The 25,987-nt window shown below is 36.5% G+C and overlaps 1 protein-coding gene across 39 annotated transcripts in view; it reads left to right on the forward strand.

The window, feature by feature from the left end:
* RBFOX2 (RNA binding fox-1 homolog 2) overlaps positions 1 to 25,987 on the forward strand; it is a 281,289-nt gene that overhangs the window by 248,426 nt on the left and 6,876 nt on the right. For 7 of the 39 annotated variants that reach the window (XM_076007024.1, XM_076007023.1, XM_076007022.1 and 4 more), the window contains 8 exons: positions 3,018 to 3,110; positions 5,909 to 5,969; positions 9,367 to 9,420; positions 9,538 to 9,630; positions 11,466 to 11,598; positions 15,306 to 15,345; positions 25,007 to 25,095; positions 25,547 to 25,619. In XM_076007024.1, the coding sequence (XP_075863139.1) occupies positions 3,018 to 3,110; positions 5,909 to 5,969; positions 9,367 to 9,420; positions 9,538 to 9,630; positions 11,466 to 11,598; positions 15,306 to 15,345; positions 25,007 to 25,095; positions 25,547 to 25,619 (636 nt within the window). The other 32 variants (XM_012787060.2, XM_076007016.1, XM_012787059.2 and 29 more) reach the window with 15 other exon arrangements.

The following is a 25,987-nucleotide window of genomic DNA, read 5'->3' on the forward strand; positions in this document are numbered from 1 at the left end:
GGGAGGCATTATTCTGCCTACCAAAAGGTCTGTTTATATTCAAGGAAGGAAAGAAATTCACTTACCTCTATGTTTCATATTAGAGAATCCCAAAGAACTAACAAGGCCTCCTTTTCTCTGTTACCCTAGGAAAATATTGTTTTATTTTTATATCTTTGGTGTCTTGATTAGCACTTTCTTTAGTATATAGTAAGCACCTTTTAAAATAAAACACTGTTAAAACATTTAAAAATGAAATTTTATTCCAAAATATTAAAGTCATTGTTGAGAAAATCTTACACAAACAGACATTAATGTTAAACTTTGTCATTTACTGACTGTAAAATTTTAATGCTTATGATACATCTTCCATTCATTTGGACACATTTATTATATCACTCATGTTTCTCAACAGATTCCAGAAAGGAAGATTATAGAAGACATTTAACAATTATATTTGAAAAAGAAAACTAGAAGGATTTTAGGACTAATGTAGTTTAATAAATAAAATCCTGAGCTTAGATTTGCAGAGCTGAATTTCTGATTTTCTCACCATTAGCTGTATATTCTTGAGTACTTCACCTCAGTTTATTTACCTTCAAAATGAAACCAATATATCTTTCCTTTCTACTTCATGGTTTTATTTAAGATGACAAGTATGTAAATTTGGATATAGGTGTGTAGATATAGGTAGATAGTTGTAATGCTAAAATTAAAAACCTAGATATTAGTCATTATTTAATAATAATCCAACTATTAATATATAATTTATTAATTTAACCCAAGGCATAGAATTTATGACTGTGAGAATCTGTTGGAATATAGCTTGTCATATTTCCCAGATGTGTTATAAAAACTAATCACTGTCTGTGACCTTTTTTCAAAAGTTTAACTTCCCGATTGGAGAGCTCTCCAGGATTGGAGAGCTGGCTGCTTGACTTCAGTGCTGCTGGTGTAGATGACAAGTGGTGCAATTGAATATTATTTTATATACCTCAAGGTGGCAAAGTCGCCATAATATGTTGATATAAAAAATTTGTGTGAAAATATGTTCCCATCTTTGGGAGAGTATTAACTAAAATTACCAATACTAATATTCCATTCCAAGCAACATACATTTTAAAATTTCTGTTAACTTAGCATTGTACTTTCTAGGGTATTTGTGATACCCAGATTGTGGGTAGAGATAATCTATTGGAATCCTCCAAACACTACCTATCCACATAGTCTTTTACAATACTGAGTAATCAGATTTTTCAAAACAATGGCATTGCCTTTATGAAACCTTTTTATTGAACAATGCATGCTATTTACCGTCTCAGTTAAGAATATGTTTCTTATATAAAGGACTACTCATGTTATTAAGCAGCAAGGCAGAACTTCAGTTAAAAATAAAGGGATTTGGGTTATCCTACTATGGAATATTTGCAAAATGCTAGAGGGACCACGAAGCTATTGGGAAATGAGGACTTTACAGAAAATCCTAAGAATTTACCACTCTGCATATATGAGTAGCTTGAGAAATTATTTTTTAAATTATAGTTGTAGAGTCGAAAGATAAGAATGAAGCACCTGGAATAAAGCTGTTGTGATACTTTATGAAATAGTCACGTAAATATATGGTAAATCCTGCTGATGTTAGTATGGTAGTATGTGAACAGATTAGTAAAGTTAGTTAACTCCCTGATCTCCTGATTTGTCTACTTAATGAATTAAAGCTCCATTCTATTTTGGTAGCATCTACAAGAGACAAATAAATTAATCCTAACTCATTGTAGCAGTTACATTGTTGTGTTATGTGTGGTATTCTTTTTCTTTTGGATAGTACACTACTGATGCCACTGATGTAGATACTCCCATTGCCTATTGACTGTCCTTTTTTCTCTATATATGGAAAATTACTAATACATTTAATAGCAGATGTAAACATCAACAAACATATAATTTAGGCAAATTGGGTTTAGTAATTTTCTGAAATTCAGCTGCATATTTTTACTGGAAGTGCCAATCCAGTCATTTAAAATTGGCATTGAAGAAAAATCATGATTGACTGACCACTCCTTAGTAATATTTTCATTTGCTTAGAACATGAGTGCTCACCTCTTCCACACCCAGTACATACAGAATTGCATTTCAAGACTGTCTTGAATTATCCTGTTCCCAGTGCAATTAATAGTGATACAAGCAACAGGCACAATGGGGCTAAACTTATTAGTCCTGGTAAAAGATCTCATGCCATAATTGAACCTGACTATCAGATTTCATGTAACAGTTACTGGGGAATAATGGATGTGGAATGTCAGAGAATAAATTTAACTAAATCTTTTAGAATATTACATAAAGGAACATGTACATTAAATTAACAGCATGAATTGACAGAGAAAGGAAAGACATTAAAAATCGTTTGATTCTGGTTTTTGGTTTTTTTTCCTGAGACAAGAGTTTTGTTTTGTTGCCCAGGCTAGAGTGCAGCTGTGTCATCACAGCTCACTGCAACCTCAAACTCCTAAGCTCAATCCATTCCCCTGCCTCAGCTCCCTGAGTAGCTGGGACTTACAGGCACATACCAGTATTCCGCCTGGCTAATTTTTTCTATTTTTCCGTAAATATGGGGTCTCACTCTTGCTCAGGCTGGTCTCAAACTCCTGGCCTCAAGCAATCCTCCTGCCTAGCCCCTGGAGTGCTAGGATTACAGGTGTGAGCCACCATGCCCTGCCTGTTCAGATTCTTGATGGAATAGTTTGACCTGAGTAACTCTATACCTTAATTTTGGTCTGGCCTCACATGCTTTGTTTTATTTTATTATTGTTATATTGCTGTTAATTATTATTATCATTATTGCAGTTCTTTATTCTTTTACTGGATTTAATTTCCCTTTACAAAATATGCATGGACCAAAAATGTGACTTTGGGAGAGTATTGCTGAGTTGTTGCTGATGTCAGTTTCATACTGTGATATTTTTTTCTCTGTTTACCAAGAGATCAGTATTTCAATATAACGATGTGCATGTTTTCCCCCCTTCTCCCGCTGCATGCAGGGATTCGGGTTCGTAACTTTCGAGAATAGTGCTGATGCAGACAGGGCCAGGGAGAAATTACACGGCACCGTGGTAGAGGGCCGTAAAATCGAGGTGCATGTCTTCAATAATTCAATTTCTGGTTTATATTTTTATTTCTCTTTTTTTGTATTGCCTCATTTATTTCACATTTGGAACCTTGTCTTTGTGTGTGTGCGCGTGCGTGCACATGTATGTGTGTTTGTATCTGTGTTCTTTACCTTCTTGCACTAAAATGTATAAAAGTAACACTTCTGTCTGCTTCCTCTTCCCCCATTTTTTTGTTGTTTGGGGGTTTTAATTTTGATTTTTTTGTGTGCGTATGTATGTTTGTTTTTCATTTACATTTTTCCTCCAAAATGTTCATCCTTCTGCTCTCTTGATTTTTTTCCTTTGCTTCAGTTTGTGAGTCTCTGAATTCCTATGATCAGGCATAAGCAAAACTAACTTTAAAGATTATCCAGTTTATAACATTGTGTTCTGTAGTGAATCAAGGGGCCAGCCAATATCCTTTTTCTCTTGGGAGGCCAGTTTGCCGCTATGTGCACGTGATAAGCATGGAACAGAAGATTATAGAGGTTGTGGGGAGGGAGGAAAGAATCCAAAACTTGCATAGTTTTTAAATATATCTAATACCAAGAATTTTGACAGTTAATTCTTAAATTTTTACAGATAAAATCCTCAAATAGAGGATTGGATGGCTGGCTGGCAAATGGACTGTGATTTTGATTAAGTCAGCCACCTGGTGTTCACCAGCCCATTTTGATAATGCACTGAGGGTTAACTGGCTCCTTTCCCCTTTCCCAATTTTTAAAAGTATTAAATATAAAAGCCACCATTTTGAGTAAGATGTCTGCATATTTTGCTTTTTTTCCCCTCCTTTCCAATGGTTTAGCATTTAGGGCCCTTCACTTGACTCACTCTTTCCATGGTAACTATACACAATGCTGGCGATGGTGCCCGTTGGCGGTAAGTGAAACAAAAGCACTAGAGAAGAAGCTTTTAAAAATGTAATTACAAAACAATTAAATAAGAAAGAAAAAGTCCATCTGCCATCTCACATTAACACTACAAAATGTGATTTGACTTGTTCCTCTTCCTTTTCCTTTCTCCCTTTTATTTTCAATGCTGTTGAGTAATGCCGCCTGGACTTTGGATGTACATATTGTTTTGTAGCAGTCTGAGCTGTTTGATTACTGACTTCATGGTGATTTTTTTCCCCTTGCACATCTTACTCAGAGTTACTGAACTCCAGTTTGGCTGGTTTTATTAATGCACTTCCTGCCCCTACTTCCTTTCTTCCTTTTTCCTCTTTCCCAAACCTCTGTTTGTAGCTCTGTTTTTTCTTTGCCCTTGCCTCTTTCCTGCCCGTTACACCCTTCCTGACTCTCTCTCTTTTCTTTTTCCCTACCTTATTGCTCTCTTTACCCAAATCCCTGCTACTGTCCCTTTCCCTGTTCTGCCTTCCCCATTCCTTCAGTTCCATGCAGCTGTTGGTCTCTTGCTAACTGGTGGTTTCTGATTGGTTCTGGCCATTTTTCCTTTTAAGTGCTTGGTTGCATTCTGCTCCAGCAGCTAGTTTTAGCTCTTGCTTAATTCTAATCCTTATCTGTGAGAACCTGGCTCTTCACTTTTTCCCTTCTTTCCAAAATTGATTGTTTTTTTTTTTCCTTGTATTTGTGTGTGTGTGTGTGTTTTAACTGCATGCTCTCAGTCTCATCATTGTTGTATCCCATTCTTTCTTTTTAAATGTGAAATGTTTATATTATTTGGTGGGCCAAACCAGAGTAAATGGAGTTTCAAGTTCTTTCTTCACGTAGAGGGTTATCGCTGTACAGACCTTAAAAGACATAGAAAGAAACTTTTTTAGTCCCAGTGCTACCTAACATTGGTTTTCTTATAACACAAATTTATTACTACACAACTTTAGCACAATGTAAATTCGAAGAGGCAAAGTAAGACATTTGTATTTTATAATTCTTTTTAACATTGGCATGTTTTATGACCATGCAATATAGTGTATAATCGAGTTCTATGGTGAGGCTTTACCCTCCTCGTAAGAGCTCCAGTATCTTGGCTTTGAAGCTCCATCCCTCTTTTCCTCAGCAGTGCCATCTGTGTAACACCTCCGCATCCCAGTACTGAGAATGCTTAAATTATGCAGTTCTGTAATGAGGGTGGAGAGTACCATACAACAAAATAAACACTTTATTTTCTCAATTCTTATAAGTACCTACTTTAAAGGCCTTCTAAAAACTTTATTTTCTAAATACACCAGCTAGCCTAGAAAATTCAGAATGGTCCTGAAGACTGTCAACATGGGAATGAATCTTAAGATCCTGTATTTGTTCTCACCTTAGACAGTAATGTCTTAGACATTATCAAAAATGCTGAACATGAGGACAGATGAAGTTAATAGACTTATTTTATCACTTTCCCATAAATCTGTTTCATGACTTATGTGGTAACCCTCTCTTTTATTAACGAACTTCAAAATGTATTTGCAAATACAGTTGTTTACTATTTTTTTTTCTACATTTTCCTTAGTACAGAGTCTTCTCTGTTTAAAAGATCTCCAAAGAACTTGCAAATGTATTTTTTTTTCTTTTTGGAGTACTGTGTAGTAAAGTAGCCCTAGTTTTCCATTTTGAGACCAAGAAACTGCATTTTACTCTTGTTGGCCTCATTTAATAAGCACTTTAAGTCAGATACTATGTATTAATATTTTATATTGCTGTATTAATTATTTAGATCAATACTCTCAGAAATTTACATTTTAAACTAAGTACTGTGTTATTGGATAAGCAACTCCATGTTCCCTAATATGCTCTACTTTTTCCCTGCCTGCCCTTCTTTCTACTTGTTATTTTTAGGTGAATAATGCTACAGCACGAGTAATGACCAATAAGAAGATGGTCACACCATATGCAAATGGTAAGAAATTACAAATCATCTTCAGAAGAATGTCATTTATTCTCATATAAATACATGGATTTTTTATAAACTTCTAAGAATTTCTCTTTATTTCAGTCTTAAAGCAGTTTAATTTACAGTGAAGTAGTCTTTTTACCTAAGAAAATATTTTATCTTTAAAAATTAATTTTTTCCTTTAGAATTAAGCTAAATTTTTTAGTTATTAAGGTGTTATGTTCCAAGTAAAGTTTATCTCTTCTACACAGTACAAACATCCCATTTAAGGTTGCCTGTTAACCCAAATGAGTTCCCACTTGAGCACCTTCTTTTTTCCATTGCTGTAGTTCTTTGTAATATGTTAGACTTGTCCATAATGCACCTGGATGCCCATCAACTCTTACTTTTACTACCGATTCCTACTCCTCCAAGCATGGAAGGAATAAATTGGAAGAATAGTATATTTTAATCACTTTTATAATTCTGGACCCCTTGCTGTCCTTAGAAGGCCTAGAGATAACAGCTAACATAGGTGTGTGTCAATGTGTGTGTAATTTTCTCTTTAATGATTACATATTACAGTGTTAAATTTTATAAATGTTTCTTATTGAGGAGATTTTCTGTGAATAATTTGTCTTAACAAAAACAGAACTTTTATATCAGTTTCAAATTTAATCTAGACTCAAGTTCTGTAAATGAGATGGAGTATAATTTTAATCTCTAGTCCAGCAGTAGTTTTGCAGACTGTGTTCTACAGAACCAGCTTGGGAAAGAAAAGGGGAAACCAGTTGAGTTGGGTTCTGAGATTTCTGGCTCCACTTTAGCCGAGCAACTCCTCATTCACTGTTGTGTATTTTATGGGTCTGCTTAAGATTTTTATCTAAAATAAAAGAGGGAGTTTCTGTTGCCTTTTAAATAAGTTTGAACCCACTGTGCTAGCAGATGGCTGTATGTGCTGTAATGCCTTAAGTAGAAATGTATTAGTATTGAGTACATCTCATAAAGTCTTTCATTTTTAGCCCAGCTTTTCACATAGATGATACAAATTTGTTAGCATAATTTGCATTTTCCCCACCTATTTTATCATAGGTGTAATCATGTGATACCACTGCTTCCCACTTTGCCTCTTGTTTTCTTATTTTCATTGCTATTACAAAAACAAATTTCTGCAATTTCGATAAAAACCTGATGTAAAAATGGAAAGGAGAAGCAAAGACTGGCAAATTCCTTTAGATCCAAGGAAAATGATGTGACAGAAAGAGCCTCGCACTAGAATTCAGAAGACAAAAATTCTACTCTAAATTTAACTCTTCATTTTACTCTGTCACAGTGGACCAATTTCTTGGTTCAGTTTTCATGTCTATAAATTGGAGAATACAAAATTTTAGCTCTAGAAGGTTCTTTAGAAATCATCAAAAGTCAACCCTCTCAGCGTATTATTTAGGAAATGAAGCCCGAATAAGTACGGTACTTTACCAAGGCTGCAGATGTGGTACCTATCTTACCTTCCTCTTTGGATTTTATGAAGGTCAAATGACATTTGTGAAAATATATTGTAAATTCTAGAAAACCAAACATACTCAAAGTATTGCAAAGAGCATATCAAGGTGCATCCATTGTTTGGATTTAAAGGGAGTGCTCAGGAATTAGTGCCATTGGTAGGAAAGAAAAAGGTTGTATTAAAAATACTATTCTAAATTAATATTCAAGCCTAATATTCAAGAAACCTCCTGTTGCTGTGTTAAAAGTCCTAAGAAGAGTATGTTGGGTGCCTTCTGGTGAATTCTTAGTCAGCATTTTCATTATGTTGGTTGAAATCACTTAATTTTTGCAGAAACAACATGCATTATTTGTGCAATTTGCAGACATTTGACATTGCAGAATGTTTATGCTCTTATAACTCAAGTAGGATTTTAACCAAAATTTTGCCAAAATTTTATGTAGAATAATGAGACATCACTATCACAAGCACATAAAATAATGAATGAGAGATTGGAGTGAAACAGAATAAATGGGATTTTCTCTTGAATAATGTCTTTACTTATGGCCATTTAAATCTGGTAATTTCAATAGAATTGGCCTTTTCTTCTTTCCATTCATGTATTTATAGAGTAGCTGTGACAAAATGCTAGGAACTTAAAGTTATATAAAAGAAATCAACAAAAGAGCCAGTCTTTCAGAATAATAATAGGGTATGTTTGCTTATTATGTAATAAATTTAATAAATACTGGTTAAAGTTTTCATATAGAATTCTCATTCACTGTCAATGGGTAGTAATATACTTTTCTTTTTAAAAGAATACTTGCCATATTGCTATAAATATAAAAAAAGCAATGAAGAAATAAATTTAACATTAAGCAGTATTGTTTGGAAACTCTTAAATTTATGATTGCTTAAGCTAATGTTCTATAGGTGTCTAATGTCCACTAGCTAAAAAGTTTGATTAACTTAAATGTGTTCATTACAAAGTGAAACCTCACGAGACATACACTGAAGTTGGGAAGATATCTTGAATTTTATTATTGCATGTCTTTCCTTTTTTACTTGGTAAATGCCAATAAAAGGGAATTTCAGAATACCAGCATGATATAATTGAATATGGAGTCAAAGATCCAGGCCACATAAGAATTCAGTCAAAAGATACCTTTATTAAAACAACTAGAGTTGGCTGGGCATGGTGGCTCATGCCTACAATCCTAGCACTTAGGGAGGTGAGGTGGGAGGATCACTTGAGACCAGGAGTTTGAGACCAGCCTGAGCAACGTGGCAAGACCCCATCTCTACAAAAAAGATAGAAAAATTAGCTGGGCATAGTGGCATGAGCTGTAGTCCCAGCTACTCGGGACACTGAGGCAGGAGGATCACTTGAGCCCAGGAGTTTGAGGTTGCAGTGAGTTGTGATGATGCCACTGCATTCTGGCCTGGGTGACAGAGTGAGACCTTATCTCAGGAAAAAAAAACAAAGCCAACTAGAGTAGTAAACAGGGTTAATATAATATATAAGAAAGTACATCACAGTGTGGTACAGAATGACATATTCTGCCTTCTTTCCTTTTTCCAAACTAAGAATAGGCCATGTAGGGTAGTTCTGTGAGAGCACTAAACCAAACCTCAGGATTTATTTATATTTCTTTTTTCTCCCATCATTCCCTCTCCATCTTTCTCCCTCCTTCCCAATTTCTTTCTCTTTCACTCTCTCCCCCAACCCCTACCTCACTACTCCTGCCCGCCCCATCCCCTAGTCCTGCTTAAAGACAATGCTATTATTACTCTCTCATATAAACCCCAAACTGGCATTCTAAAGAGAAGTTGATAATAAGCAAAAATAGACCCAGAGATGTTGAAGCCAGCTTGACATGCATAGGTCACTCCTTCTCTTCATGTAGTCTTAAATGCTCACTGTTCTTTTTTCCATTTCAGGTTGGAAATTAAGCCCAGTAGTTGGAGCTGTATATGGTCCTGAATTATATGCAGGTAGTATTTAAGTTAATTTTTCCATTGGTGCTAACTGTAACAGCATCTGTTGTTTTTCAATTTGCTATTCCTTTGTAATCTTTTTGCATTTTTAAATTTTTTTTGAAATGCAATCAGCATCCAGCTTTCAAGCAGATGTGTCCCTAGGCAATGATGCGGCAGTACCCTTATCAGGAAGAGGGGGTATCAACACTTACATTCCTCTAATCAGTAAGTAGCCTATGTTGGCCTGGCATGGATTTTGACTATTGTGAGTGAGCGGTGATGTGCTAGGGGTTTTTTCCTCCTAGTATAATATGCAACTGAAAAGGAAACATTCTCAAAAGGAATAGTAAATACTATCTCAATGCCCTGTCCTGCTTAAACTGTGCTAGAATTTTCTTGACCATATATTAAGATTGTCACAAAACAAAAATAGTTGGAAAGGTAGAGGGGGTAAGAGCATATAAAGAATATTTTAGTCTGTACTTGATAATAAAACAAAAAGCCAAGTATAGTTAAGTATATTATACACATCCTCTGCAGGTCAGCCTTAGGGCCTCCAGGAGAGTATCACTTAAAAGCACTTACAGTGGGGCGTGGTGGCTCATACCTGTGATCCTAGCACTCTGGGAGGCTGAGGCAGGTAGATCGCTCAAGATCGCTCTTGCTCAGAACCAGCCTGAGCAAGAGCGAGACCACATCTCTACTATAATAGAAAGAAATTAATTGGCCAACTGAAAATATATAGAAAAAATTAGCCAGGCATGGTGGCACATGCCTGTAGTCCCAGGTACTCTGGAGGCTGAGGTAGGAGGATCGCCTGAGCCCAGGAGTTTGAGGTTGCTGTGAGCTAGGCTGACACCACAGCACTTTAGCCCGGGCAACAGAGTGAGACTCTGTCTCAAAAAAGAAAAAAATAAATAAAAGCACTTCCAGTATTATTGATTATTTTTAGCTCTCTTGATATCTCTAAAGTCATTCTGACTTGAGCCATTTACTCCAGCAAGAGGTATAATTAAACAGGATTTAGTGAACATGGAACCAATGTTGTTTCTTTGTGTTTTCTAGAGGATGGCACACTTAAAATAGGCCCTTGGGAAATGGCTGCCTCTTTAAAGGATACAAGACAACAGGGGAGGAGTGGTTTCCCTCTTGCCTTCATTTCTGGATTAAAACATTTTAGATAAAAGAGTGAAATTGACTAATGAAATGTCTAAAGACTATTGTATGCCTTGGGAGGTAGGCATCCTGTAAAAATACAAAAAGAGTATTCTTTTGAGGAATATTATATGCACATAGTAACATTTAGAAACAAGGTTAATAATTGGCCCATTAAAGAGTTTATGTCAATCTGATTTAAAGTGCTTATGGTAGTTAAAAGTCTGTCTCTTTTTTTTTTTGTGAGACAGAGTCTGGCTTTGTTGCCCAGGTTAGAGTGAGTGCCATGGCGTCAGCCTAGCTCACAGCAACCTCAAACTCCTGGGCTCAAGTGATCCTGCTGCCTCAGCCTCCCGAGTAGCTGGGACTACAGGCATTCGCCACCATGCCCGGCTAATTTTTTCCATATATATTAGTTGGCCAATTAATTTCTTTCTATTTATAGTAGAGACAGGGTCTCACTCTTGCTCAGGCTGGTTTCGAACTCCTGACCTTGAGCAATCCGCCCGCCTTGGCCTCCCAGAGTGCTAGGATTACAGGTGTGAGCCACCGCGCCCGGCCAAAAGTCTGTCTCTTATTATGGCAGTAGTTCTCAGAGCCTCTTGACCTCTCTATCGCTAGCTTGCCTTGTAATGCCCAAACTGGGAAGGAGCCAAGAAAACTCACTCCAGATTTGTGAGGCATGGAATCATTTGCTTTTGCATGTTAGGTCTCTGTTTCCATTTCTTTCCCAGTCAGAGACCCAGGGTAGGAGATTTACTGACTATTCTGTGTGCCACCTTTTCACAAAAGATGTGGGACATATCTTTTCATCTTTTCTATAATTAATTCACAGCAAGTTGTGCCTATATACCTGCTATTGAATGCAAGTTGAAATTTCTGTCATATTTTGGGTCTCCCTTTAGTTCCTGGCTTCCCTTACCCAACTGCAGCCACCACAGCGGCCGCTTTCAGAGGAGCCCATCTGAGGGGCAGAGGGCGAACAGTATATGGTGCAGTCCGAGCAGTACCTCCAACAGCCATCCCCGCCTATCCAGGGTAAGCATTAGATTCCAAAATCAATGTTTCTAAAATAAGCAATTGGACAAAAAAGAATATCATAACTTCTCGGATGTTGCCGTGCCACGTAGTAGACATTCAGTGAATATTTGCAAATTAACATATTAGATGGCAAGAACCAAAATATACCATCATCAGAATGTAACCAAATATCAATTCATTATATAGACCTTCATTTTGGCCACCTTAAGCCCTCATGCTAATGGCTTAAGACAGTAGCCAAGAACTGCCTTGTGTTTACTAGCAGTGTGTTGGCATGGAGTTCACTCAGCAGCGCACGAATATGGATTAACATTATTGCAGAGAACCAAAAGAGGAGCTCGAGATTGTAGTACAAGACTGCATCTGCTGTGTTCACCCCCTTATCGCCACCCCATGTTGGGGCTAAAGCTGTCACATGTGCCCTCCCCTTTGGTTTCACTGCCAGGGTGGTGAGCAGCAGAGCTAGTTACCCACAATGGATTTGCTTTCTTTGTAGGAAATGGATTAAAAGAGGTTAATTCTAAGATGAGCCAAGTCCAATTGAATCAAGGGAGAAAGGGAGAAGTAGGAGGAATTAAACTGCAGTTGGCTTCTGAATGATGGTAAAATAACTAATGCAGCTGAGCATCCTTCACCCTTTGATTTTTGTATGGAGGGTGTCTCATGCAGTGGAATGATTCCATAGCAACAAATAAATCCTTTGTTATTGAATGGGAGAGAAGGAGGGAAGATGGCAGGTTTTGTTTTTAGTTGTTTCTCAGTGTCAGCCTACAATGTATATTTTTATAAAGAGTGGACTTTTATAAGTCTGTCATACCAAAGACTTTTGCTCTTCAAAGATGTGACATTTCTCTTCTTCATCTTTTCTCTGCCTATGACAGGTTTTTTTTCTGTATTCTTACTGAGGGATAAATAGTGGCAGAGAAGCCTGTTTATTGGCTACTACTTAGTTAAAATATAAAGAGAAAGAGCTTCCTTTGTATGTCCTTTTCTGACAACAAAATTTCTTAGCCTTGAGGTGTACTAATTTAGCATTCATTCATTCGTAGACCAAATGGACATACCATTAGGACTTCTCCATTCCACAGAATTAAAGCATTTTTATTAGACAAGGCAAGTATGCATGTTGAAGTGGGCAGGCTCCAAAAGACACTGCAGGGGAACTGCTTCAGAAATTAACTTTTGTTTGCAGTTTATAGATGTTTAAATCCCATGCATTCCATCATCTCCATCTTCTACCATTACTTTTAATTTTATCCTTTTTTCTCACAACTTGACCTTTGACCTTCAACCTCTGACATCTCTTTAAAGAAGTGAATATGCAGTATTGTTTCATCAAGAAATATTCAAATAAAATATAAAAACAAACTTTTTAGAAGTTCTACACACTAGGAAAATTACTTATGAAGTATCTTCCATTTCGGCCCAAGAGAGTTTACTGTCATGTTTGTAGAGAGACTGCTCACCAGAAACATGGGACTTCTTTTTGTAACATTCCTAAGTTACTTTATAAAGTGGTTAAATTCATTCCTATTCAATGTAGGTCATTTCAGTATATTGGCCAAACTTGAGAATCCATTCTATACCAAGTCTGTGTCAGGTATATATTTGCTCAAAAATATTTTACCTTTATGTCTAATCACATCAATTTCTGTGCATTACATTGAACACTAATTTCCCATGTTTTCCTTTTTATTAAATGCACCTATTTACATGGAAGATGGCAAGGAATAAGTCCAGTATTTTATAGGGACTGGCCTAGAATTGCTTTTTAGCTTAGTAACTAATTTCATCATTAATCATTGTGTTCTAGCTTCCTTGTGGCATTTGATACAAGGAATATTGGAATTCTTCCAGAACTTAGATGAGTATTCTTAATAAATGATTCAATTTAGGGTAAAATATATTCATGTTTTTAATGCCAGCACTCTTTTCTATAGAAAGAATATTTTTAAATCTTTGCCTATATCCCCTTACTAAAATCTTTGAAGGTTAATTAATCACTACTTAGCCTCAGTGTTTTCCAGTTTATCAGCCTTCTCATTATGAACAAGTCTCTTTTTTATCAAAATACAATTGAGAGGTAGATTACTTTCCAATATCAGACTTTAACTGCAGTTGGAAACTATGCAAATGAATAGGGCTTAGTTAAATGAACATCAAAGATGAGTTTGATTTGCCTGTTGTGTAATACAAAGGCATAACATGTTTGAGGCATTATAGAGTATGACCATACTATCCGGTAAATACAACAAAATGCCATTGGAAATAGAATTAAAAAACTTTTCAGCTACCTATAAGAAACAGGTTCATATCCAAGTTGAAAATATGATTTGATGACTTTACTTGCCAGACTATTTATTGTAACAGAGAAGGTAGTGGTGAAAAATTGCAGCTTGTTTAGTTGAATGAACAGTAAATAAACAGATCATCTAAATTAAAATAGCCAAATATTCACTTAATAAATATGAAGAAGAAAGTTTTATCTTGTATCTCCACTACTATTCCATGTCTTTTGGTCCCAAAATAATGTTTTGGAGAAAGTCTGTTTGTACAAAAATATCTCAAAAGTTGAAAATCTATATTTTAAGAATAATAGTATAGTGTCACTCAGTATTAAAAAAAAAGTCATGCATTTTATGTTTGATACAAATTCATTATGTAAATAGGAAAATAAATTTTTCTATTCGTAACCAGCTACCTTCTCAGTTTTATTCTTTTAAATAAGACCAGATGATCCTTGATCACACCCAGAATTTCAGTTGTCAATTGTATTTTTCAGAACTTTTATGAACACTCTTATGGTCAAAAAAGAACCCTTAAAATCTTCCAGTTACTCCTTCCCACTCTGGATTATATTGTTACTATCTGGGATCCCCACTGCACCTTTCAATTCTTGGACCTTGGACCAATCACCTTAACCTTTAGCTCATTATCTCTGCTTGTGAAAGCAATGCATTGTGGGTATTTTTGGTTGTGTTTTTTTTTTTAATTACATTTCTCTGTTTACTTTGGTCAGAATTGATTGACTTGTTTTTCTGAGGTGTTGCATTGGTTCTTAAAATGCTGAATAATAATACTTTGCATGCTTGTGTGATCAGCCAAATCTTATCGCATGTCTAATGTGCAGGGTAAAAAGCAGGTGATGTATGGATATCATAAAAAAATTATATATTACTATGAAACTAAAAACAAAATATTTAACATAATTTTGAAACATACTTTGCATACAGGTCCTGCCCTACTGGAATTTGTTGGGTTTATTTTTTTCATATTGAATCTCTCTCCATCCTGACCCTCTTTGTAAGCTCTTTAAAGAAAAACTTACTCCTAGGGCAAGCTTATTTTTAAAAATATTCCATATACAAAAAGTTAATGTTTCCAGCCCAGCAGATTTTAGATAGCTATAATAGGTTCTTCTGGGAGTGCTTTTTATTGTGTTAATGTTAGTTTAATTACTAGATACCCATGTCCGCATTCCAGTTTTGCACACCTTTCCCTCTCCGTGCATGTCCTGGAGCTGTATAACTTGTGTGCACTTTCACATTTTTCTCACTGACTTGCTATGGCCCCAAACCCAGGTTTTGTATTCATACATCACCTGCCTGTGTAGAGCGCATGTGCATGCTGCCGTCCTCAATAACCGGAATGTGTTTCTGTTCTTTTGTTTTTTTTGTTTTTGTTTTTGTGTGGATTTTCTGCAGTGTGGTTTACCAGGACGGATTTTACGGTGCTGACCTCTATGTAAGTACACACACCGGGGCCTTCTCGACCCCATCCCCTGACAAGCCAGCCTTTTTTTTCTGTTTCTTTGGTTTGTTTTTTTGTTTTTTTTTTAATATAGTTTATTTAATTTTTATTTTCTTTTTCCTTGTGGATATATATATATATATATTTATATATTTAAGAATGCAAGCATGCTTTTCTGCCACTGCGCTTGCCCCTGGGTGCAAAGACTAAGCCTTTGAGTTTCCTGATCATTGCTAGGGTCAGTCTACTGGACATATTCTTTTCCCTTCCCTATACCCAGGAATGTTCTGTGGATCACTAATTAATTTGCGAGATGATCAGCAGGTTTAAAGTCTTTTATTACTATCGTGTCATTTGCATACATAAATAATAGGACTAGCTTAGCCTTAAACCAGCTCTTTCCCTTTTCTGCTTTTCTTCTCATTTCATATCCCTCTTTAGATCATTAGAGCTTTGATTTATGTATATGGCAGTAAGCCTTCTGAACTGTGTGTTTTCCTATTTTACATACTTTGAGAGACTATTATCTTGCGAAAGTGAAATAAGGAAGTGATGCCAGTGAAGAGTGTGTGATAATGAGTGGATGCCAAATACTCAGTCCTTAAGACCTTTATCAAAAGGTCCACAACCTTCTTAAGAGCCAGCAGGGGGAAATGAGTGGCATAATTAACAGCCTAGGCTCTTCTTACAGTCATTTGACTGTCATATAGATTTGTTGATTCTATTAGCCATATTAACATGTAATCCATTATTTTAAACTGTTTAGCTATAGTTAAAGTTCCATAATTGGTTTGTCATATATTGTTTAAAATATGAACAAAGTGATCTAACTGACAAAGGGTGGGAGTTTTTGAGTTTTAAAGTCTTATTAGGACCTTTCCAAATGGTCTTTTTCTGAATGCACGCTTGGTCTTATCACTCAAGTCATTAAGAGACAATTTTATAAGAAATACTTGTCAGCATGAAATAATTCTGTAGGGATAGGTTAAAATAGTCTAGAAGTGCTTTCTCCACCCTTACCTCACAGAATCAATACAGGGGGACCTTTTTAGTGAACTATTTCTATTTCCACAGTCTACCAGACTGGCAATTGAAAATGTTAATGCACTTGCAGAATGCATTCAGAGGCTTCATATAAGTAGAGATAGGATAATTATAATCCTCTGAGGCTCAGGTGCTTCACCTCTACTACTTAGAGTAGGCCTTTAAAGTATGCCTTAATTTAGCCATGATTTGGTCCGACTTTCTAACTTACAGATATGTTTGTTAGAAAGAGTGTGACTTACCTAATTACATAAATTACATAGCCAAGCATAATAAAAAACAACAAATTCATATTTTATTACCTTTCTTTGTACTTTAATTCAAATCCACCTCTTCCCTTAAAATGTTTTCAAGAACTAATGAAAGATATCTTTTTTCTCAGGTTCACAGTGAAACTTGAGGATTGGGGAAATCTATCCTACTTTTATTCCAAATTACACATTTTTTTAATGTACATGTTTACAAATGATATTAGCATGTACATTCTCCCATATACATTAATATCCATATTCTCATGAAACTCATCTTTATGTTATTTAAGTTGTTTTCTTGAAATTGGTCTATTAGAGCAAGCTTTTCCATTTGAATCATTTTTTAAATCAAGTTTTTTTCCTGTAATATCTTCCTTATGTGGGGAATTTTTTAAAGTACAGCCTACTTCTATCATATTAAGATTTGCCTATTTCAGGCTGGGCGCAATGGCTCACGCCTGTAATCCTAGCACTCTGGGAGGCCGAGGCGGGCGGATTGCTCGAGGTCAGGAGTTTGAAACCAGCCTGAGCAAGAGCGAGACCCGTCTCTACTATAAATAGAAAGAAATTAATTGGCCAGCTAATATATATAGAAAAAATTAGCCAGGCATGGTGGCACATGCCTGTAGTCCCAGCTACTCGGGAGGCTGAGGCAGCAGAATCGCTTGAGCCCAGGAGTTTGAGGTTGCTGTGAGCTAGGCTGATGCCACGGCACTCACTCTAGCCTGGGCAACAAAGCCAGACTCTGTCTCACCAAAAACAAAAAAAGATTTGCCTATTTCCACCTTGTTAAGTCAACCAACCAAATATTTGCTGATGGTTCTCTTGTTTCCTTACTTTATAAGACTTTATTGAGAGAGATGATTTTTCTGTACCTTTCAAGAAAATACTCTTATATTTTTTATCTATTGAGTGGATTGCTTTATCAACCTAAACATAAGTAATTCAGTGATTCTTGCCAAAATATTTTTTTTGACCAGTGGCCCTTTGTTCAAGAAAGTAATTACTAGTAATGTTATTAGCTTTCTTAGTTCCTGTCTTAAAAGGGTTACTTAGAAAAAAAAGTTAGTTGCTAGTGATGAAATAATACCCACACCCACAAATGAAAAGCAACAATATATTATGAGGTAACTGTTACATTAGGCCTAATATAACTACAGCATTTTAAAAAACACTGTATTCTGTATTCCACATGTGAGAAAGCAAAGGAGGCTTTTTAAAAACATACACAAACAAAAAAGACCTATTGTTTTGGCTTGAGTTTGTTTCACTTCTGTTTGTATATTTTTCTATTTGTGGAAATCTATCAATATACATTTAGTTCTTGTTTCTTCTGAAACACATATTAATGAACTAGAAAGAATAGAGGGTTTTTCTAGTATAAATGGTGCACTGAATCAGAGCTTGAAAAGACATTAGGGAAAAGATTTTAAGTAGCTGGTTTTGCTTAATTTATATTAATTAGGTTATTAAATGTGGAGGGTTTTTGTAATCCCTTTCCCTGTTCTGTTCTTAGACAGTGATCCCTGCTAGCCATTTTCTTTCTTTCTGTTTCTTTTATGGCACATTCCTCTCTGGAAAACTGATCTAGCAATTGTGTCCCTACTTTGTAAAGAGACCCTCCGTGATAGGATTTTGGAGTGTGGCAGATAGATTGTGTCCACCCCTCCTCTCTCTTTTTTGACCAATAGAAAAGGCATAGTTCACCCTAATTCACTTTTTAAATGGGATAACAAACTGTTTCTAATTCTCATTCTATGAAAAGCATGCTTGCATCCAAAGGAAAGAAAAGGCTGGTGGGCCCCTTAGTGGGCTTTTTGTATGATTGTTTTCCTTCTACAGCTGTGTTTTTTGAACTGCTCTTCCTGTGTTCTGTTATAGAATAGTCTTACAGGAACCAATCATTAGCGCTAAAATACCTCAGGTAGGAGTGCCAGTGTGACCTGCCAATCAATCAGATTGTGGATTGCAGTGAAAAAATTGAATTATACTAACCATTCCAGCTCCACGTTAGAGATGGGAACAGAGGCTTTTTTGGACAATAAAGACTTGTGAGCGTGTGATCTAAGCCCTGCTACCTCAGCAGTGCACACAGTCACGTTCCATACATAATAGCACTTCCTCCAAAATTAAGTGTTCCTGTCCCCTTGCCACATATCCGTGCCAGGCATCTTATATGCACTGTCCCATCACTGTCACCCCTTTTAATTTGCTAGTCACATTTACCCAAGGTATTTAAACTGGTTTTTTATATTGGAGATCTCAGCAGTTGGGGACATTTCTTACTACTGTGAAAGAACTAAGAAAAGAGAGGAAGTAGAACTCTGTCCACACAGGATTCCTGAATCCTACATTGGGCCCCAATAGTAAAATCCTGGTAGTAATTGTACTGGGCTGCTACATAAGTTTGAATTTGCCTTTAAAATCTAGACATATTGGGACTCAAAAATTGAGGCGAGCATTTCCCTTGCCCTCTTTTCCTCCACCTGAGAAGATCAGTGAGTTCATTTGGATTATAACAGATTTGCTGATAGCTGGATGCTAGGAGAAAGAAAACAGTTAATGGCTTTTCACAATCTAGTTAGTTTATTAATTTAATTACCCAGTGAGATTTTGGAAATGAACTATTATCAGGCAGATGTGAAATAGTAAAATGTTGGAAAGGTTTGATTCATTGAAGATCATCTCCTATCCATCATAGAAATAATAAGTGGAAGATATCAAGTTGATTTTAACAGCTTCTTCCCTTAACTCTCATTTTAAGTAATAATAAGAAGATTTAAATACTTAAAAAATTTTATGACTACTTTTCAAAGATCTCTCAATCAAAAGCAGTAACAGCATTACCATAAGTTTTTTTATTCAGGTCTACATTATTCATATTTAATCAAAGATACTGTATTGCCACATAAGAACTCTATAATGTCTCCTAGAGCAGTGGTTCTCAGTAGGGGTGGGGTGGTGGGGAGGGGAAAGAGGGAGTTAGAATCATCTAGAGACAAGTAAAGTGATTACCGTAGGCCCAGCATTGAACCCACGCTAGTTGGAATAGATCTCTGCTGTGCTGTAGTAATTTTAAGTATTGCTGCCATTCCCTCCCCTCCACCACTCACCTTGCTCTATTGATCAATACACTACATGTAGGCAACAAGCTTTCATTTTGTCTGCTGGTCTTGAAATACACTTTTTTCCTCAGTGTCACATAATGTCATTGTCTTCCAGGTAGAAAGAAGGTGTCTTGACATCACATGCTCACCAAAGTCCTGTTTTAATGTAAACCTAAAAGAAAAATATAATAAAATTAAAGGCTAGGTTAAAATCAAGACAAGGCAAAAGTCTCCCATGTGAGGTTAAACTAATAGACAGATAAAGATCAGATATAGGAATCATATATCTAAAGATATATGATCTTTAGAACCCTACCATTTTGTTCTAGTTTAAAACACAGCTATGGAACTGCAGACGAATCATATGATCAGTGTGGCAACATTATAAAGTTAATTAGATGATAAAATTGATTCAGTGCAGAGTAGACAATCCCTAGGAGGTGACATTGAGCCATGGGAAACTGAGACTTTAACCACTGCAGAAGATACTGCAGAAAAGGATCTTAAAGGTGACTTTTCAAAGGCAGTTTCCTTTGAAAAAGCTGGAAGTTGGAGACAGAGAGATATATGTTATGGATATGTGAAAACACAAAATTCCTAAACACTAGGAAACATTTTACAAGAACTCTGTGGATCAAAATATATGGCTGTTGACGGGGTGAACATATACCTGAGTGCTGTGGGTCAGGATTGAATTATGTTGCCAGGGTCAGGCAGGTTGAAGAGGAGAGTGATGGAGCCCTGGGCTGCCCCAGCTGGGGACACTAGGAGTCATTCAGAATGAACTGCAAAGGAATGAGGAAGTAATTCTTTTTAAGGGGCATGTGTGTATTTGAATCAAGCTTAGCCATGCCAAATGTATCCAGCTATCAGAGTTCCAAAAAGCTGTCCGTGTGTGCCCTCCTACATTAGGGTGTGCTGTGGCCATGCTAATCCCCATTTTTTGTTTTATTTCAAATCACACACAGATAGAATCTGCAAACTGCTTCAGATCAAACAGGTCTGATTGTGTGTAAATACATATGTCCTTTTTAATTTTTATTATTAATGGTTGCTTCAGTTTTGCATCAGTGCATGGTTAAAAGCAATACACATCAGCTATTTCATGACTTCATATCTCCAAATGAATTATTTCTCCTCTTTTTTTTTTTTTTGTTTGTTTGTTTGTGCAGTCAGCTGAAGAAATGTTAACATCTCACTCTAAATCTCTCAGTGGAGTCTCTGTTCCCTTCTCTGATATAACAGATGGGTTACTGCTTGTTATAATTATTAACATTGTGGTGTGGGCCAGGGCTAGGGTGGGCAAGATTTACTATTTCTTTGGGCTGGGGAGGGGCCAGTCGTTAGGGTATGGAATGTTAACTCAAGTGGTGACTGACTGTTTCCGTAATACCAGGTCGTTGTGGCTGCACGCTCTAGTAATTGAGGCTGTGTACTTCACCGAGCTTGTGGTAGAGCCTAGGGCAAACCGCTGTCCCAAGAGAATGCTGGGATAGATAGAGTTAGCCAATACGAGTCTGAACGTGGTGATTTTGCTGGTTGTTTTAGCTCCAGATGTTGGCATGCTTAGTTTTTAATGTGATTAATAAATGTGGCGCCATATCCCCGCCCCACGCCTGAACCTTGTCTCTTTTACCTCCTTCCCACCCTTGTTCTTTTTGAAAAACTTAAGAAACAGTAATGAAAACCTTGGTGTTTCAAACTGCACTTTGTTCTCATGTTTTATGAAACCGTTCAGATTTGCTAGTAGGAATGAAAGTTGAGAAAACACCTTCTCAGCCTAGAAATTTTATGTACGCCAAAATCCAGAATAGAAATTAATACATCTGAATTTTCTTTGTCTTATGTTTTGTGATATATTTTGTTGAATAAGTAAAGCAGTAGCAGAATACTTTGGAGTAAGAATATATCTAAAAGAAATAAATCCATGGCATACGATTTAATTTTTCTACTTTTGGGGTAGTCTTGAGTGAATTACCAAATTCACAGGATATTAGTTATCCATCCTAAACATATTCCTTCTTTAAAGGGCCTCTCTGTAACACCATTATCCTAAGGTAATTAGGAGAGTAGTCATGTTGAAATATCTATTAAAAAGAAGACTATTAATGTGGTTTTTTTGACCTGATATTCTTGTCAAGCCTTTTGTTGTCAGTAAAATATTTGCATTCTTGAATTTGAATAACAGATAACTTCATCAAGTTCAAACTCCAAAGTCAGAGTTTACTTACAAAAGAAGGAAATTATTGCTGATAGATTCTTTCCATCTCCTTCTGGATTGGGAGGAAGATTGTTTCCCATAGTGTGTTGCATTTTGAATTGTTTTGGTTAGCAATAATATTACTCCTAAACCACTGAGGTTCTGATGGCTTCTTGCAGGCCTTGGAAAGTGAGGGGAAATAATTCTGTCAGTAACCTTGCTTAGTATTTCTTTTTTCCAGAATTAGAATATAGCTCAAAACCATAGATTTGATAGAACATTCAGAGAGATTGAAACCCCATTATCTCCACTCAGACTTCCCAAAAGTCGGATCTGAAACGTGTCCTCAGATGAGTACTTTTGAGCCTAAGAATCCTTTGATGAGAATTTTTACCTCTGCCGTATGTCATAGGACTCAGTTTTTAAATTTTTACTTAGGTAAACATGAATAGAGCTTTAACCACTTTTATTACCTTAATTTTTAAATATCATTTTGTCGTTTGGAGGACTGCTAAAGAAACAAACCACACTTGACACTGGCAAACTTTAATTTTAAACTAATGGAACTATATCTAGCTATGATGAAAAATTGTGTCTTTAGGGTTCATTTAAGGCTTAAAATTCCAGCTGTAATTAACTTTTGCTTTGTTTAGCAAATGTTTTAACTACTTCATTTCCTCTTTAGAAGCTTTAAAAAAGAAGTAAGGGAAAGAAATACTTCAGCCAGTTAAATACATGTTGTTGCTTGGATAAGCTCTGTTTATCTGTCTTATCAGTCTATTTATTAGTCTGGCCTGCCCATTCCCATGGATCTGGCTACAGTTCCGAGTAGCTGTATTGATCACAAACTGCCGGGAGGTTGCTTCCTGCCTTGTCCCTGTCTGTTACCATTTCATAGCCAGTGCTTGGTAATGTTAATTAGGATCTTCTTATTTATATGAACATCTGTAGAAGAATTTGCAGTTGAAAAGGAAATGTTTACTTTTTAAGTTATTCACTTGAAGAACAAAGAAGGCGTAATGCCTAACCCCTGAAAGCCAATCAGGAATTTTTTTAATATACCTTTGAAGCTACTTTTGATGACTTAAAGCAGCATAAACTTAAAGAACAAAAGTAAATTTTCCCTCATAGTGCATTTTATTCAGTTAGAGAAAGCATAAATTATCTCAGAAGCAAAATGCTTTAGAAGCTCATAAGAAATTATAGGTATTTCCAAAATAAGATTTAATAAAAATAAGCCAGGTGCAGTGGCTCATGCCTGTAATCCTAGCACTGTGGGAGGCTGATGCGGGAGGATCACTCAAGGTCAGGAGTTCAAGACCAGCCTGAGCAAGAGTGAGACCCCCGTCTCTACTATAAATAGAAAGAAATTAGCCAAACAACTAAAAATAGAAAAAATTAGCCGGGCATGGTGGCACATGCCTGTAGTCCCAGCTACTCGGGAGGCTGAGGCAGAAGGATTGCTTGAGCCCAGGAGTTTGAGGTTGCTGTGAGCTAGGCTGACGCCTTGGCACTCTAGCCCAGGCAACAGAGTGAGACTCTGTCTCAAAAAAAAAAAAAAAAAACTTAAGAAAAATAAAAGAAGCAAGCTAGAAGCTGCCATATAAGTAGAACTAGAGTTCCGTTAGAAAATATTTGTTTTTTCTGGTAGTTAATGCAATCCTCAGAAATGATACAGAAGTAAATTCAAAATTTCTTTTGTAGATTTAGCAAAAATTGACTATTTGAAGGAATAGAAAGTAGAAAGCACAGAGCAGAAAGTTTCAGATATCCTTGAGAAATGGACATATTTAATCTACAGAAATAAAATATTTGTGCTATTGTTCAGTACTGAAATGGTGTTCAGATAGACCGATTGAACATAGTTATTTTTGATAGTGAAAGGGCAAGAATAAAAATTCACATCTGAATTAGGTCTAGGTAAAGTAGATGAATTCTAAAGGTTAAAGAAAAAGAAGAAAAAGTAGGGCTTGCCACTTTTTAAAATGCCTGTGTGGCATTTGTTGTCGCCATTGTCTTTGAAATACTTTCTGAAAGGGTACATATGGTTCTCACTGATAGTGAAAATCCTTTGTGTATTTGGTTCATCAAAACAGAGGTGAAATAGGAGGATGTGGTGGTTTGAAACTCTTTAAGAATATGTGAACCCTTGGAAGAAAAGCTCCAGAGCCTGCTATGAAATTAGCATATAAGAATCACAAAACCTTTCAGGGAAAGAAAATAAATACTACTAAATGCTAGAGATGGAGCTCCCAATCTGTTTGAATCTAGCCAAAGAATCTTCAGAAGTTTGTAATCTGATTTGCCTGGGCCTGAAATGTAGATTAGAGTCGGCAGACTTATTACCAAGTGGTAAATATTTTTCGCTCTATAGTCCAGAAAGTCTCTGTCGTCCAGAAAGTCTCTGTCACAAGTACTTTCAGAACCAGGTGGCAAGCTGCATTGGCTCACAGGTAAAAGTTTGCTGACCCCAGAAAATATTGTTTTTTCCTTCTAAATATTGCCTTATTATATTAGCTTCTTGGTAAATGTGCTCTGTGGGATGGAACAGAACTCTATAGCTGACCTTTCTGTTACATACTGTAGTCTCTTAGTAATGATCAGTCCAAGTGCACATCAGAGAATCAGAAGTTAACACATATAAACTTAATAAGTTCTGACTCTATAATTTAGGTTTTGTATCAGAGTTCTCTCAGCTTCCTGCGAATATTTTCCCTGTTGAAAGTTCTAAGAAAGACTGTTAAAGTAAGACAGATCCAAAAGCATAATTTTGTTTCTTATATTTAACAGGGATTACCAGTATAGTTTATTTTTAATATTATCACAAATTGGACAGTAAATCCCTGCATTGGGTAGAGCTTAATTTTCTATTAAAGGAATAATAACATGTAGACTGATGCAGTTTGAAACATTTTCTTCCCATGTGTGTGTCTGTGTTTGTGTCTGTCCCTGTGTCCACATGTGAGTGTATGTCCATGTGTGGGTGGGTGCGTGTTTATCTGTGCACCCGGGGGGAGAGGTATCTGTAAAGTCAGTTCTCTTCTCTCCTGTAGGGTGGATATGCAGCCTACAGATACGCACAGCCTGCTACTGCAACCGCAGCCACCGCTGCTGCAGCCGCTGCAGCCGCTTACAGCGACGGGTATGTAGAGGAAGCAGAAGTGAGCTTTGGGAGGCCATGAGCATGGTCCCAGCCCAGAACATCACCCTTTCCCTCCCTTTGCCATTTCCACACAGCACTTGGCACGTTGGGCATCCTGCCAGCCTGGGTTTTCCGTAGGCCTTATGGCCTCTAGCGAGCTATCGTTCCTATCCCAGGAACAGGTCTTGTTCCTGTCTCTTCTTTGGCTTTGCCTACAGTCTCCCTCTTCCTCATCTTTAGTTCTCTTCTTTTCCATCTTTTAGAATTACTTCAGAATTTTTTAGAGTTACTGAATTTAGGAATAGAAATAGAAAAGTTTTTTCTGTTCTGCCAGTTTCCTGATAACAGTCCAAGACCAAGTGACTCATAAGTCTTTAGCACAGTAAACCCTTGAATCTTTTTAAATCACACTCTTTCTTTTATCCTCTCTGATTGCGTTTCTTCTTTTCAGTTACGGCAGGGTGTACACAGCTGACCCCTACCATGCCCTTGCCCCTGCCGCTAGCTATGGAGTTGGCGCTGTGGTAAGTATACACACCTTTTTCTTCTAAACCATTTTACTCCTTCTAAATGTTACCCACAGACTACAAAAATCTAGGGAGGTAGTAAATTTAACCCTTTGTCTGTTGCCAAAGTATTAAAGCCACAAAGGTCTAGCTGGAAATTTCATATCACCTTCTTTTTCTGTGTATTATAAGATTAGCCACATGGCCTAGTTAAGGGAAACAGAAAGGATTGAATAGTTACTATCTGCCCTGAGTAATAGCATCATTTGGGAGAGAAATAAGGGAACAAGTTGATGTTTTATATTGGGTCAAATGTTGGGTACATACCTGTGGCATAGTTCTAGTGACAGGTATTAGCAAAGACTTGTGAACATAAGACTTTTCAA

Source organism: Microcebus murinus, chromosome 10 (assembly GCF_040939455.1).
Source record: "Microcebus murinus isolate Inina chromosome 10, M.murinus_Inina_mat1.0, whole genome shotgun sequence".
In the NCBI taxonomy this organism is placed as follows: domain Eukaryota; kingdom Metazoa; phylum Chordata; class Mammalia; order Primates; family Cheirogaleidae; genus Microcebus; species Microcebus murinus.